The 16859-nt window shown below is 44.2% G+C and overlaps 1 protein-coding gene across 4 annotated transcripts in view; it reads right to left on the reverse strand.

Moving 5' to 3' along the window:
• UBN2 (ubinuclein 2) overlaps window positions 1-16859 on the reverse strand; it is a 624092-nt gene that overhangs the window by 31405 nt on the left and 575828 nt on the right. For 3 of the 4 annotated variants that reach the window (XM_086958824.1, XM_086958830.1, XM_086958835.1), the window contains 2 exons: window positions 4864-5104; window positions 4187-4276 (listed from right to left, as the gene is read on the reverse strand). In XM_086958824.1, the coding sequence (XP_086814950.1) occupies window positions 4187-4276; window positions 4864-5104 (331 nt within the window). The remainder of the gene's footprint in view (window positions 1-4186; window positions 4277-4863; window positions 5105-16859) is intronic. The other variant, XM_086958832.1, reaches the window with a different exon arrangement.

The raw sequence follows: 16859 nt of genomic DNA on the forward strand, positions 1-16859 counted from the left end.
TAGTACCCAATTATCTGTTATTGACTGCCAGATTGGTGGGAAATCTGACAGTCTTCTCTCGACAGGTCTTAAGTGGTCGGGGGGAAGCAGAGGCAAGTCATTGCTTTGCATTGAAGGGGGAGGTGCATGTGTTTGAACCTTTCCCTTTGTTACATCTGTAACCCCCACTGAAGTAACCCAGAGATGGAGAGGGTTGGTTATTGCCCTTATAGGTGGAGGTGGTCTCCGAGGAGGCATTTTTAGAGCCTCCGCGGTAAAAGGAGCGCCGAAAGGAACCACAGCTTTGTGCTGACTGAAGGGCTCCCATGGATTTGGCCACTTCAGTGCATGTCTTCTCGAGAGGACACTGGTGTTTACAGCTCCAGTAGGTGTGTCTGCAGCACCTGGGGAACATCTTATAGCGTTATTGGAATTAAGTTGCCCTTCACGCACCAGGTCTTGTGCCTTAGATCTAGGTTCCTGGGGATAATATTGTATTAATTGCTCCATCTCATCCCAGTGCACACAGACATATCGTGCTAGCAATGCCCGAGTGTTGGAGACATGCCAGAAATTGGCTGCCTGAGAGGCCACCCTTTTCCCAAAAGCATCAATATGTTTGGATTTCTTATCAGGGGTGGAGCATCTACCATTGTGTGGGAGTTGGCCCTTTTCCTTGCATTTGACACAACCAGGGCGTCTAGTGGCAACTGACCTTTTATATATACTGGGTTAGATGATGCTGGCTTGTATTTTTGGTCTACTCTAGGGTTAAGAATACAAGCTCTGACTGGGTCGTTAAAAATGTCATCTACATGCCTGATGATCCCTTTGAGCATAGGTAGTGTATGTGATGACTTCTCTGCGTGGTACTGAGGGTTTCAAAGAGGAAATCCTCTTCCAAGGACTCCTTATGTGGCTGCACCCCATGGTAGTTGGCAGCTCTACACAGTAACTCAATGTAGCCTACTCTGTCATCTGGTGGAGAGGGCTTGCTAGGATATAAATCAGGATCATTGCCCGTGGGCGAACTGGTATTGTAATCATCCCATGGGTCTTGCATTGGTTGATTATAATCCCCATTGTCATCCCCATCATCATGGTTGAAAGATGTATGTGGTGGTGAATGTTCAGGTGAAATAGGCTGAAACTGAGGTGAAGGAAGAGGAGGGGGGGGGGGGAAGGGTTAGTTCCAACCATTCTCTTCTTTAAAGAAATGTGGTATTCTTCCTCTGTATCGGGCCTTCTTTTTAAAGCCACTTTAGTTGTGATATGTCAAGCTTGAGGATGACTATACAGTACTTTTTGTTTCGGATACTGTTTGTCGCTCGGAGCGTTGAAACAGTCTTTTTGGTGATTTCGCACATCTGTTTTGGCGCCGAAAGTTTAGGTGTCGAAGACTTGGGTGTAAATATTTTCGGATTCAAAGTGTGTTTCGGTGCCGAAACACATTTTCGGAGCCGGAAGGCTTTCTGGTAGGCTTTGGTGCCGAGCCAGAAGGTGGGGCGTCAGAAGCATGGTCTCGGTGCCGACTGGAGCAAGAGGGCGTGGGTTGAACCGGAGCTGCCTTCTTTTGGGGGAGTTGGGTCTTGGGACAAGGCGGGAGCTGTATTCACGGTACACTGTCCATGTGGGAAGTCGCCTTCTTGGTCAGAGTCGAGCTCCGGGATGGTGATCTGCTCCTGCACCTCCTCGGTTCCCATGACCTCGCTGTCCGATTGGGGTCCGAATAAGTCCGTGATGGAGCTTGGGTCCTGGTTCTGCATGTCGAGACGTTGAGCCAGACTGTCGCAAAGTATTGTTTTGGAGCGGAAAGTCTGGCACGTGTTGCAGTCCTGTTATCGGTCTTTGGGGGACAAACACAGATTACACACTTCGTGCGATTCGGTGCCTGGGTATTACGCGTGACAGAATTTAAAAGGAGTTTGTTCCATCGACTGTGGGTTGGCCGGACGCGGGTAGACCCGACGGCCTCCCACGAGCTTTCTGATTTAAAGTTTGGTTTTTGCAAGTAAATACGATATGCGATAAAAGGGAAAACACGATAGAAAATAATACCGTCGAGGGTGAGAATTTGCGCACCGAGGGAAACCGAAGGAATGGTGTTAAACCAGATAGACGTTCGAACTCTATGGCGGAAAAAAACGATGGAGTTGATGCCCATGCGCAATATCATCGAAAGGAGGAGTCACCTACCTCGTGACTGGAAAGACTTCTTCGAACAAAAACAAAGTGCAAACATCCAGACCCAACACTAGATGGCCAAATATGCACAGCATGTGATCTACAGCTCACATGCCGCGAACAGTTTAATTTCACTAGTAAACTGAATCACCTGATTTGTGCCACCCACTGCCATGGCAGTGCAAACATGACTTTAGGCCTACAAGTGTAGCCTGATGAAGCAGCGCAACAGCAATGTGACCTCTCAAAAACCTTTTCACAGGTCAAAATCTCCCTTTTAAATATTACTAAGTCACTCCTATGTAGGCCTTGTAGCCCACAAGACATGGAGCATGGTATTTAAGAATAACATGTAGAATTGTGTTATCTAAACATGTCCTTACAATGACTAGCACCAAAAAAGCTATTTTTCACAGTGGCAGGCCTAGCTGTCCATTGAAAAAAACTGATTAGATTAAAATAATAATACTGTATCTTGGGAATGGGACCAGTTAGAGAAATAAACAACTATTTGTAATAGTTATTAAAAACAAATTAACGTCATGGCAGATTGTATTTTTAATAGATAAGTAACTTTTAGAAAGTTACCTGCCCGAACTGTCAGAGGGCTGAATAATATAAATCTCTGCAAGCTTCCAGCCAGCAATCAGCATTGAATAGGTATGAAATACCTCCCAGAATACGCTTACCTGAATGGGTAAATGACTATTATGAACTTCCAAGAATATGTTTCGGACGAGTGGGGGGTGCTGTGGGTATACTTTTTTTTTTTTTTTTTAACTCTAGTGTGAAATCTGTTTCAGTATCAAATCCTGTTCAACAGGTTTGCTGGATTCACTTATAACCATTAGGGCACACTTTAAATTGGAGAGAACAGGATTCCAAAGCAAATTGTTCTGGAACTACTGTTTGTTTGCTGGATGACTCTACTTTTATCCTACCAGACTTCTGTCCCTGGGTTTATTATGGCTACAGTGCCTGCCTCAAATAGGATTTTAGTGTTAGATGTGGAAGGACCCTAGGATTACCATAGTATACTTCCCTCACACTATACTTCCCTCATACCCCTTAGCCCTCAGAGTCCAAGTTTGGAGAGGTCTAAGACTTGTGCCAACTAGAAAATGCCCCAAGTAGGTAGGATTGGCTGCAGGAACTTTCACCCTATTGGTTATGGTTTGCCCAGGAGTCATTCCCACCCACTAGCTAGTGCTAGGCATAAATGTGGCACCTGCAGGCACCCACTTCAGAACACTTTCTGGACCTGCGGAAGATCACGAAAGGGGGAAAGGTCTGGACCTGCTATCTGACCTTCAAAGGAGTCCTGAAGGACTGGACCTACACCCGCTGGTACCCAGGTAAAATAAGTGAATTCCAAGGGACACAAGGCTGGCCTCCTGTTCAGGTTACAAGGATTCAAGCTGTAAGAAGCCTTTTTCTGGAAGTACGCAGCTGACCAGTGACAAATGGATCTGGACTGGACTCTGCTGGTAGCCTCTGCCTGACACCCTACCAGTCTCCAAGTGCCTCCACTGAGGTCGTGAGTGGGTTTAAAATTGTATTCCTGTAATGATCTGGGACTTAACAGACTAAGTGAGAAGGTAGAATCTTTGACAAGGACAAAGCTGGTTGTGGTAAACCCACATTCCATCGCTGTCATCTTCAAATTGCACCTCGATCGCAGTAGACTGTGACCAGCGACTATCATTAGAGCTTTGCATTTATGGGGCTATTTCTACTTCCCCCATTATTGAATTTTTGTCATTTTGCTTATTATATCTTACTTTAATACAGTTTGGATCTTAAGCATATTACATTTGAACTTTATTACTGAATGGTACTGCATAAGAACATTGCCTTATGATCAATGGTTCTCAACCTCACCCAATTAAAATTGAATAAACAACTGAAGATCACACAACCCCCTTCTGAATTCCGGGCCAAGTGCTAAAGGATTTCTAAAGATCATTTCAGTTCATTATTTTGTCTCTCCCACATAATGGAAACATGGGATGCAGTCTCTTACCTGTAAATGCCTGCTGCAAGTGTGCAGGCGGCATGGTGTGAGAAAGGTTCGCTGCATGCTGCGTGCTTGTCTGTAAACCTTTCAGCAAATCTAGAAGGAGAGAGATAGCGAGAGGGATGGAAAAATAGGAGACTGGGTTACAGACCCTGACACCAGAGGGCTGATGCAAAAGAGAAAAAGAACTAAAAGGGTGAGTGGAAATTCAGTCTCTAGGAGTTGGGCAAAAGTGTGGCCAATGAACAATCTTAGGAACAGGGCTGTAGAAATATTCACCTAGGGAGACGGAGGACTAGATGTTTAGATTAACAGGAGAGGCGTATAAAGTGAGTATATAGCAAAAAGTCTTAAAGCACATACGTTGCATGCACGAAACACTGCTTCCTAGGCACAAGGTTTTTTCTTTCATAGAAATCACGATACCTCAGACAAGTTAAGATATGAAGTATCCCATGAGGGGGCCAACTGAAAGTCAAATGAAAACAGAACAGAAGATGGAAGTGGCAGCTACAGGAATGGATTACATTCAGTCTCCCAACCACCACCAACCTAGGGCAAACACCAAGCAACAGACTATCTTCTAAATAATTAAACAAAAAAACAGCAGTTGTGGAAGTTCGCAAGCAAACCTCTGATAGTGTGCACCACATAAACCAGGAGGAGTTCTGACAGTGACTTACTTTGAGTGAGACTGTGGTGGAATACAGCTGAGGTAGTTCCTGAGGAAGTGGTCACTGCATCGCCACCAAAGCGCAGCAGTTCCAGCGGCAAATGGAAGGGCACAGTTACAGGAACTAGTCCGCCCAACATGCCGAAAGGAGTCAATGGTGAAGATGCCACGTTCTGATTAGTAACAGAGAGAGGCGACGTCATGAGGGTCAGAGGTGAGGTGTTAGCCAGTAAAGATGCCCCTGCTGTTGACTGCATAGAAAGGCAAATCGGTACATGTTTTCACATGGGAAAAGAATCTCAGAGCAAAGTTTAAAATACTAGGATAATCATCAGTGTAGGAGGTCAAAGATTCATATTAGTTGTGACAGTTTGCAGTACAGTATGAAAAGCAAAAGGCTCATGTTAACTTTAACAGTCTTATTTTTAAGCCCCTCTAATTCTTCCTGGCTGCTGACCTCAGGAAGCTACGCATTTTCAACTATATACAACTTACCATCAGTGGCACACTTTCATCACTTATATATGCAACACCCTTCAGCGGCCTATGACCTAATGCACCACTTAAATACTAGGGACACCTTTTCTTGAAATGCCTCATTCATAAATACAAAAAATGTACACTACATTTTCAGACTACAAGCTCGCTCAGAATTCTTAAGCTTCTGAAAGAGAGAGACGGTAATTGTGCGGCATTTACTTGGAATCCCAGGGCAAAACAGCTAGTATTGTCCTTTACCAATGGCATTCGGAGTCCACAATATTGTTGTACTCCAAAAACGTACTTAACTATAGTAATGATCTTTCTTATGGATACACTACCTGCAGATTCCTCACCTGTAGAACAATCCCAGGCACCAGACAGGATCCCAAAAACATAGGTCGCTAGTAGTGGGTGCTGGACTTATTTGTGGCTGAAGTAACATCAGGCGACGCTACTGCGGTCATAAAAGGTCCACCCCAGAGAATCAACGTCAGTTTCCCACTTTTTTTCCCAAGCATTCGAGACGAGAGGGCAGATGGACATCGATGAAGAATTCCAGTATCTAACTAATGTTAGGATGTTTCCCTATAATCCATCAAACTAGGAGGCGAACAAGTCAGTGAGGAATCTGCAGGTACAGACAGTATTTACTGGAAGGATAATGTTACTTACACAGTAATCATCTGTTCTTGGCATGTAGAGCTGTAGATTCACATGCTTTGCATACTCCTGCCATCTAGTGCTGGGTTCTGGATGTTTGCAAGTTATTTTTCTACGAAGAAGTCTTTCCTAGTCACGAGGTAAGGTGACTCCTCCTTTCAGTGATAGTGTGCATGGTCATCAACTCCATTGTTAGATTGTTTTCCTGCAAGAGGGTGAGAAAGGAGTAAATAAGTGTAGTATAGAGATGTTCATGCGCATGAATGTATAATTTAAGAACTGGTACAACTAAAGGTACCCGGGTGGGCGCATGTGAATCTACAACTCTAAATGCCAATAACAGATGCTTACTGGGTAAGTAACATTATCCGTTTGAGGCATGTGTGCTGTAGCTACACATACTTTGCATAGACTATAAAGCAGTATACTCTCAAACCAGTGGCTAACCAGTAGATGTTGCAGTTGTTTGAAATAGTGTTTTCAGTACTGTTTGGCCTACATTAGCCTGTTGAAGTGCTAACACATCTACACAATAGTGTTTGGTACATGTGTGCGGTGTAGACCATGTAGCTGCCTTACATATATGAGCTAGAGGGATGTTGCCTAAAAAGGCCATTGATGCCCCTATTTTGCAAATGGAATGCGCTCTAGGCAGACCCTCCAGGATATTGCGGCATAGATGTCCAAAATTTCGCGGCACAAAATTGGAAATGTAGCATCACAAAAATGGAAATTTTGCGGCATTATTGAGGCACTATTTTACTCGTAATCATTCCTTTTTAGCCTTAAATCAATGTAAACTGATTTAGCAGGGTATTCCACTGTGAAACTGGCATTTGAAAGTGCCTGCGGCTCTACAGAAGCACAGCTCCAATCTGCCCTTCGTGAGAGGGGGCCCTATTTCTCCCTGGGGTGTTCTAGCATCCATGTATGTATCCCTGCCAGGGCACCTCCCATCTCTTACCTTGAGGATGCAGTAAAATACCACTAGGCCTACCCACCGTCAGCATTTCGCCTCAATCTTCCATTTTAGATTTTGCCAAGGACTGCTCTGTCTGGAGCAGGGTAACATGTCCTGTGACCTCTTTAGGCCTTCCAAACACAGAACAGAACCATCAAGATAAGGCTTCAAATGATTCCTGTCCCTTGCCCATCCTTCACCGATGTCATGCAAAAGTGAGGATGGGTCTTAGGGCCTGGGAGTAGAATGGGTACACTTAAAGGCAATTCTACACCAATAACTAAAACCTAATCAGTGCAAAAAAAGTGTTTGCAACACACGAAACAGAGAAAAAATATAATATTTGCGTAAGTCGAACAGTAAGTACAAAAATAATTTGGTATGGGTTTGTTGGTGGAAAGGTTGCACTGCCATTGGTCATTCAAGGCACCAATCGCTCTGTGCTGTGCAGTTTAATAGAATCACAACTGTCATGAATGAAACAGGCCCTGGCACTTGACCTGCTCTCAGAAATGCACTTACTGTAAAATCTAGGGAGTGAGAACAGTGGCTTCTTTGTTGGACCGGGCAACTCAAGTCTCGGCTCTGTTTGACTTTATGTGAAGGATTCCAAGAAGTGTTGTAGTATAGCCTAGGGCCTGCTTTGCGTGAATGTTATGTTAGCATGGCTTATTAGAAGTTTTAAACGCCATTTTACCTTTTGCCGCTTTTACACACGTCACTGCATAGCTGTTTTTGTTAGTTAGCCTTCACGAAGGTCTACACGTGAGAAAAGGTTTGTTTTCGACAACTCTAGACTTACATCGTGCCACTAGTCTGCACAGTGAGTGCTAAAGCAGTCAAGGTTATCAAAACATGTTAGTTGTTTTTCGACCTGTTCGGGTAACGTTCTCTAGACACATTTTGGCACCTGTGAGCCAAGTAAGATTCTGTCGTCCTTATTATCACACACTAGCCATGATTTCAGACACTTGGAAGATTTCCGTTTCCAGGGATGCAGAGAGCCTACGCTGATCCATATATAATTTACTGTTACTGGGCGGAAAGGTAATGGGGTCCCCCAAAACAAGCCTAAGAGACCTTCTTTAGTTTAGAATACATAGTTCCTATATAGGGAGGGTGTTAAAACTAGGCGCTATAGGACCTGTTTTCACCATCATTGTAATATGGATTTCTCCTTTTGTATTTTATGGAATTGTAACCAAGCTGACCATATTATTTTCAATCATATGTCTGCTTATGTTGGCTAAGATACTGCACCTGAGATCACATCGTTAAAATAAACATTTTAACCTTACTGTATCTCCTATTTACTCCTGTTGTGGACTTGTATGATAGTATAACAAAAGAGTGTTCTCACTTCCCACCATTCCTGAGATGGTCCTAAGTCGCATGTTCTAGGTTGTCTAATCATTGGTTACTTTGCTACAGGAAAAGAGCTAATGTGACAGATGCTAGCAGGTTGGGGTTTTTATAGGTACAGAGGTGAGTTTCTGGTACACCACAATTAACTGACGTTCTAGGTCTCCGTGCACAGTTCTGTGTATGAGTAGGATCCTTGCAACAGTGTCTTAACGGCCTATTATGTCAGTCAGATGTCATGCCCAGTACTAAAGAAGCCCGCAGGGGATGGCACTCGCCTTCTACTTGTCCTCATGACTTTCTTGACCTTGCATCTATGTTCTCTGTTGACCCAGGGTCACTTGGGGGGGCGGTGGTACATTGTGTCTTTTCATTATCATTTAGGAGCGATTGTGGCCCTCTCCTCCATAAAGAAAACCCATTTCATGTGTACACTGTCCATGTTATTATAATTTTTGGAACATACCATTCAACGCATAACATGGGGGTTCTTCAAGCAACACCTGTGTAGGAAAGCAATTTGGCTCCACTTGAAAGGAACAAAATCTAAGCTTCTACTGACAGTAAGCATATAGTGTGTGTGTCATTTCTGATCTGGCCTCATTCCGAAAGAATCGTGAAGTGAACAGCTGCTCTAGCGATTATGTACAGCTAAGCCTCAACGGGCCAGACTTTCTTCACACAACCATCCCCAGGAGATGTTTTGACTGTAAATTTTGTGAGCATGCCACAAGCTGAGTGCAGAGAAATGCTGAAGTTATTGGCAAGGGTACCTTAAAACTTGTCTAGAACAGGAGGTACAAGTTTTGAATAGTTTTAAGTCGCATCAGAAAGTTTGGTGGCAAATCGTCCCAAAGAGAAAGGGTGACTACTGTAATATTTCATTTGCCAAGTCTCTTTTTCATATGCACAGCTGTTTCATGATCAAATGGTAGGAGGACCACAGTGATTCGTAGGTGATGTAGCAATGCATTGTCTACTAATAAGAAGGCTGTTCTGAAAAGTACACAATACCTTGAAGAATATTCTCAACTCAATGGGAACCAGTGAAGTTTACATACAGGGCCTAAATATAGGTGTAGCTACCACCAATCTGGCTGCAGTGTTTTGAATAACTTGCAGGAGGGGCATTAAACATTTGGATAAGCCTAGATATATTAGGCACTGCCACAATTACGCAGGTATCGACTATGATGGCATGATGTTTACCATCTAAATTATATGCATGTTATAACTTCACACAATTGATTTAAGGCTCAGAGGCCCACACTCCACAAGTGTCCTGTGGGTCCGCTTTGTGCATTTCAGCTCAACGGGTCTTCGCGGTTCATAGTCCGTTGGCTAGTGAGCCCCCAAGAAGACCAAGCCTTGATTTAACTTGCTTTCCTGGTTGATCCAGGCTTGCTCCAACTGCCCTGCAAAGGAAGTTCCTAAGACCTTTCTGGTCTGCACCGAAGCCAATCTCGACATCCTGCGTGGATTGCGTTTGCCAAGGCTTGTTGGGTCTGATCCGGATACCGACACCGCAGTCAACTAGATCCTTCGTGGGACAGCTCGAATCTAGCTCGTGGTCGTCGTCGACGCCTCCTGGAACCAGTTGATGAAGAGACAAACTTCCTCTGAAATCACCCGACATCTGGTGGCATCTTCCTATCGCAACCTTGGTCACTGGCTAGTGGCCCAGACGCTCTCCTCTGCTTTCAGGTTCTTCACATCTCCGATCCACCCGGACACTTTACCTCTGGTCACCTGCAGCACTTCTTCGCAGCTCTCCAGTGGAATCGACGACAAAACCAGACACGAAAAGATAACTATGCACCCAGTTTCCCTGGGCGAGGTAACACGAGTACTACGGTGCTCCCGTAGGTATTGGCTCTCCAAGTGTCCTAGTCTAAAAGGGTTTCATCACAGTTCATCTCCTTGTACCCTTAATCTTTAAAATTGTAACTTGTTAGTTTCCCATTGAAAGTCAATGGTAACCTGCGGCTGTGTTTACACACTGCACGCGTCTCCCGTGGGCCTCCTACATACTAACCTTTGGTTGTTCCTAAAAGCCCCACCGATTCCCCAGGCCCTAGGTCTGCTTTCTATTCCTAACGTGATTCTTATACCCCTATTTTAGTATATAGTTTGTGAGGCCCCTAGGGCGTAACGTATACTGTGCAACTTATCGTATGCTAAATAAGTTCCTTGTATTGTACTTTTACCTCTGACCTCAAAGAATGCAGAGGGATTGTATTTAGAATAATACATATATATTTGATAGGTACCTTGTGTGGTGTGCTTTCATTTGGTACTCAAGAGATTATAAATGGTAAAACAACTTGCTTAACTCGTCTCCAAGTCTTAGCCTGAAGGCTGCTCTTCACAGCTACCACTAGGTTAGCTTTCTATAAGGTTGACTTTATAACCTACCATCAATAAGGGTCGATTGGACCAGTGCAAGGTGGCCACTAGAATAGTGGACATCATATACCATGCCAACTTCTCACACTGGGAACCTGCCTGGCAAAAGTGCAACAGTAGTCGGGCAACAAGTGTTTGGGGGGGGATTAACTGCAACAGAATCCCAGCAGCTCACAGCCGCATCATCGCTTTAAGCATTCGAAGTTATTGTTAAGACCTTTTTGTGGGTGCTAGTGTAGCAAATAAGAAATCCTCGTCCATTGATTCCTTACGGAGCTCTACCCCATGGTAATGTGCAGCCCTGGCGCACAAGTTACTTACCTTCGGTAACGATATATCTGTAGGAATTCCTTACCTTACCTTACAATATCCCCAGGCGTCAGTCTGGATCCGAAAAGTTTTGCGTAGCAGTACCCCTGCGCGTCGGTAGGCGTCGTCTGCGGCTCCGCGTCCGTAATCGGGATGACTGCGCCAGAGTACTTAGATGCCGTCCTCGCGCGCGTACGTCAGTTCTTATAGACAGCTTTTCCGTGCCAGAAACGCAGAGCCATGATAAAAACGAACACTGGTGCCATGAGACTAAGTCCCTCAAAGGGATACACCGTAACCCTAGATATCGGTTTGCAGAACGGGGAGGATGGGTGGGGGGGTAGGGAATCTAATACTAACTACTGTTTCTTACAGATATATCGTTTCCGAAGGTAAGTAACTTGTGCATCTGAAAGAAACAGGTTAGTATTCGATTCCTTTCCTTAGAATAGATACCCCAGCAATACCAACCCCGGTGGTGGGTCTGCGAACCAATGATCACACCAGAAAGTCCTGGAGAACGGAACAGCCAAAAAAGCCATCTCTCCCGACTTGTCTGTCCAGGCAGTAGTGTCTAGCAAACATGTGCAGCGAGGCCCACATAGCTGCCTGACAGATGTCCTGCAAGGGGACTCCCCGACCCAGGGCAGTAGTAGCTGCCGTGGCCCAAGTGGAATGGGCATATAGCCCCATAGGAGGCTCCTTTTTAGCTAGTGAATAACCAGCCTTGATGCACAAGGCGACCCATTGGGAAATGGTCCGTTTGTGCACCGCCCGTCCCTTCTTAGCGCCCACTTAACCAACAAAGAGTTGGTCATTCACCCGGAAGGAGTAGTTTCTGTCCTGTAACTCCAGTTCTGTAGTAGGGGTATCTCTGTTACCCCTATACTCTGGGGGAAATGGTCAACATCAGCGACCATTCAAAAGGGGTGGTCGTCAAAGAGGTGGTATGTACAACCAGTATCCAGGGAACCACCAGAATCCTGGAGGCAACCAGGCCCGTGGGGATTTCAACCTCCACCACCGTTTGCACAACAAATGAATCCATTTGGACAACACCCTCAGTTTTTTCCTAACCAGTCTTTTTTAGGACGTGGTCGGGGACAAAGCCGGGGAAGGAAAAGAGGACAACAAACTGTCCAATGGGATACAGACCCCTCATTTCCCAACACACGGAGCAGGAGAGCGGCTCAACAGAGCAACAGTACAGAAACGACCGGGACCTAACAGTTAATTTAAGCTCCCGCAATTTGACACCCATTGAACAGACAGTCTTGGAAAAGGGCTTAGGCTTTGTCCCCACAAACAAGGGAGATCCATTTCAGATCAGAACTGAACTCGAAAAATTCTTTCGGAAGGTGCGTTTACACTTCTTTTTTAAAAACAAAACTGAACTCTGACAGTGGCCAAGACGAACTTACCAATACAGGGTTGCGTCCGAAATCTACCTTCACCCCCCTGAGCCACCAAGTGCCATCACTTGTAACCACTTTTGAACAAGCAGTCAGACATGACATCGCCCAACTACAAGATGCTGAGTTTCAGACATTCCAGAATTTCTCCAAACTTGAAAGGCAGGCTTTGACTAGTCTCACAAAAGATCTGACTATTATAATAAAACCTGTGGATAAAGGGGGAGCAACGGTAGTTCTAGACATGGTCCAGTATCGAGAAGAATGCTTGAGACAATTGGATAATCACCAATTCTATCGACGTCTATCTGAAGACCCCACTCCACGTCTACTTTCTGAGATAAAAAATCTGGTAGATGAAGGACACAACGAAGGGTGGATTACATCTCAGGAAGCCAGATTCTTGGTGACAGAGAACCCTGTTACACCAGGGTTCTACTTCCTACCAAAGATCCACAAAGCCACCAGACCACCACCAGGCCGTCCCATTATTTCGGGAATTGGCTCTCTCCTGGAACCTCTTTCTACCTTTGTAGATTTCTTTCTTAGAGCCCTCGTCAAGAAAATGCCAACATACTTAGAAGACACAGCTGATGTTCTCAGACTGTTACCCAGTGTAGAGTATAATGCAGAGACCGACCTGTTGGTCAGCTTTGATGTTGAGTCCCTTTACACCTGTATACCTCAACAAGACACCCTGGATACCATAAGACATCTCTTGTCGTCAGAAGATTTTGATAGTATCACTCCTGTGAACTTCATTTTAGCATGTGCTGAAATAGCCATGAAGCAAAATTTCTTCAAATTCGAAGAACAATTTTTTCTCCAGATCTCCAGGACATCTATGGGGAGTGTTTGTGCCCCTAGCCTTGCCAACCTTTATGTACATCAATTTGAACAGGACTATATTCTCAACCATAGCAACCCATTCTTCCACCAAGTGGTGCTATGGAAGAGATATATAGATGATATCCTGATGGTGTGGCGAGGCTCTGAAACAGAGATAGAGTCCTTTCACCAATGGCTGAATGAACGCAACCAATATCTTAACTTCACCTTAGAATACAGCCATGTAAGACTTTCCATTTTGGATTTGTCTATTTTTCCAGAAGCTGGAGGTTTGCAGAGCGAACTGTTCACCAGACCCATGGCAAGGAATTCCCTGTTGCTTTTTAATAGCCACCATCCACGTTCCCTGAAAGAAAACCTCCCAGTTGGCCAATTCCTCAGAGTGAGGAGGAATTGTTCATCTCAGGCATTGTTTAATAAACATGCTACCATCCTTTCTACCCAACTGCAGGAACGCAAATATCACACAACTCGTGAAAAGAGCATGGAAACGTGCATCGAATAACAATCGCGAGGCATTGTTGGATAGACGTCCACCCAAACTCTGGAAAGGCTAACATTTGTCAGCACATTCAATGCACAGTCTAACAGAATTCAGAAATCTGTGCGCAAACACTGGGGTATCCTAAACACCACAGATGCCAATATTCCTTTACCCCTTTTCTCATTTAAAAGATCACCCAGCTTGCGTGATACACTGGTCCATACCAGACCAAGGACACAGAACACCGAGAGATCCATGACCCTATGGGATCTCCCTCCAGTTACAGGCCATCACCCATGTGGGTCATGCAGTGCGTGCCCTCAGACTAGCAAAACCAACTCGATCGATCTAGGGACAGGGAGGACCTGGGTCCTTAAAAAACATACCAACTGTAATACAGATAATGTTATATACATGATCACTTGACCCTGCTCTCTCAGATACATCGGATACACTACCCGCAAAATCAAACTGAGAATAGGGGAACATAAGAGCACCATTAGGTGCCACAAACAGGCTACGAAACTAACAAGCCATTTTCTAACCTGCAAACATACAGCGGATGAAATGAAATGGGTTGTCCTAGAACATCCTTATATTCCCCCTCATAAGTGATGTGTCAAAATTTCTATTCACAAAAGAACAGAAATGGGTTTTCCAGCTCAAAAGTGACACTAAAGGGCTCAATGACGACATACCATGGGCTTCGTTATGATTATTTCAACATTGCCTGTTTACTAGTTAAAAGTTACTGTGCATCTAAAGACCCTCACCCGTATCCTTTTGGCTTATTCATGTAAAATATCAGCATAGAATGTAGAATTTCTGCAATTCATGTTTCAATACGGAGGGAACATTTCTTTCTACACAGCAATACATACTGTCCGATATGGCCATAGTGGAGTCAGGGCTCACATTCCTGCCGCACCAATTAGCCATATATAATACATGAGCTTTTCTGTATACTTGAACATCCTGTGTATACATAGATGCTGTGTTGGTAGCCTCTTCTCTTGCAAGCCTGTTAAATCAATCTTCCTTGTAACTCCCTGACTTTATCAAACTTTAATTTAACACGGTCTATAAGTACACAGGCATATACATCGGTCCTGTTTGGGACTAATTCAATCTTCCTCGGCTCGTTTACTCAGAAGACGCAAGCCACAGTCTCGTTCTTAGCGCTACTACGCATGCGCGGCCGGTGAAGCTTCTCCGGTTTCGCGCATGCGCAGTCGGAGTTTCATCAACAAAGCTCGCCTGCGCAGCTCTGTATCATCGGCGCACGCGTGCTAGCATGACAGAGCATTTTTCCTAACTAAACGCCGAAGCAGTATCCAATAGGACACGCACTCGGCCAGCTGTACCCGATCAATCAATTTGATTGGGTACAAATAGCAAAGCGAGCGCAGTGTCTAGTTACCTCCACTCCTGCTCGGACGCTGGCCCAAGAGGTACCGACGGACAGGTAGGGTTCCTAATGCATTCAGGACCTTATACTATGGGTTCTGTGCACGAGAGCCTTCTCTCTACTAATTTACTCTAAAAAGGAAACCTTGCACTTGGCTTTTTTACACAAGCTAGTTTATATAAGCTTGCTAAATTTTATACAGAGTCTCTCTGTCTCTAATTTGTTCCACAGTAAGATCTTTGGACTGTTTTTTGCCAAGTGACATCCTGCAAAAAATCTTTTTGATTAAAATATCTTATGACTGACAGCATAATAACTTGTCAAATCAATTACAATCACTTCCTTTCCATGCATGGTTATCACCATGTGTTTATAGGGGTAGAGTCTCTTTTCAAAAAATCAACTGGTGTTTGTTAGTATACTACTGGAAATGGTTGATTATATACACTTTGTACCTTTAAAATTTTTTGAGGTGCTTTCTACTTTTCCATTCTAACAGAGCGGGGCCTCCTTCTCCCCGAGTGGGTGCCGGGTGAGGTGAGGCGATCTCCCACAGAATGCTGGGTGAGACACTCTATAGATCAAAGCTTCTAAATTTGGAATGGTTATTATCAGGAGAACTATATAGCTTCTGACAGGCGTGGATACTTTTTCCTTTCGCCTTGTTTGTTCAGTTGTGTTGTGTTCTAATTTCCGAAATACCATCATGCACTTCTTCTACTTTTCACTATTGTGCACTTTTCTTTTTTCTTTAGGAGAAAAATGAATTGGATAATCACCAGAGAACATTTGGGCTCAAAGTATCTGGTAGGAGTAATCCATATTATCAATGCACTAATTCTAGTTTAATTTTCACGAATTGCAGTCGCTATTATCATCTGGTCCTGAAGAAAGCTTGGACACATTGTCCATTCAAGCTGAAACAGGTCGACCTCAATGCACTGCGCCGTTATATAGTCATTTTTTAAGACTATTAGGCGTTGCTTTTAAACTTTGACCCTGGGACAATACCTAATAAACACATTTTTTGTCCCAGTAGCCAATTTTATTTACACTTCACTCTTTTTTCACTAGCACTGCACTTCATCAGTACTACTTGTGAAACACTGTGGTCTGGAAGAGTATTTTCAAAATCCATCTCTGCATCATCACCAGGTGCGTTGGATGAGATCTGGATTTATGATATGCATCCCACATGACGATATTCCACCATAAGGGTGGGCTGATGGGAATGTTTCTAACCCAGTGTTATCATAGTGGTGACATGTTGGTCTAACGGTCTTTTTTGCGCGACACAACACACAAACAACCTTGTGGACCAGGTAACTCTTCTTTGTTTTTTTCAATAGTTGTAGGGGCTTGAGCTGCCTAAGGTCGTTAAATATTCCCTTTTGACCCTCCTCACTTTATTTTTTCAGTATCTGTTATAGTCATAATCTAGTGAATAGTCCCGCCCATGTGCGTGGACCCCGGTGCAATCAAAAATAATCTCTTAAGGTGTCGAAAAAATGCAGAACTGCACAGACACTTAAGAGAGAATTAAAGACAGATAATGCAGCCTATAAAACCAGGCTACACTGTCCAGTACTTCAAGTAGAAATTCCACCAAAAATCAACAAACAGCAAAGTCTGTCCAGATTTCCCTTTCCTCAGCAGCAAAACCCCGCTGGAA

This window comes from Lissotriton vulgaris, chromosome 1_1 (assembly GCF_964263255.1).
Source record: "Lissotriton vulgaris chromosome 1_1, aLisVul1.2, whole genome shotgun sequence".
NCBI lineage: Eukaryota > Metazoa > Chordata > Amphibia > Caudata > Salamandridae > Lissotriton > Lissotriton vulgaris.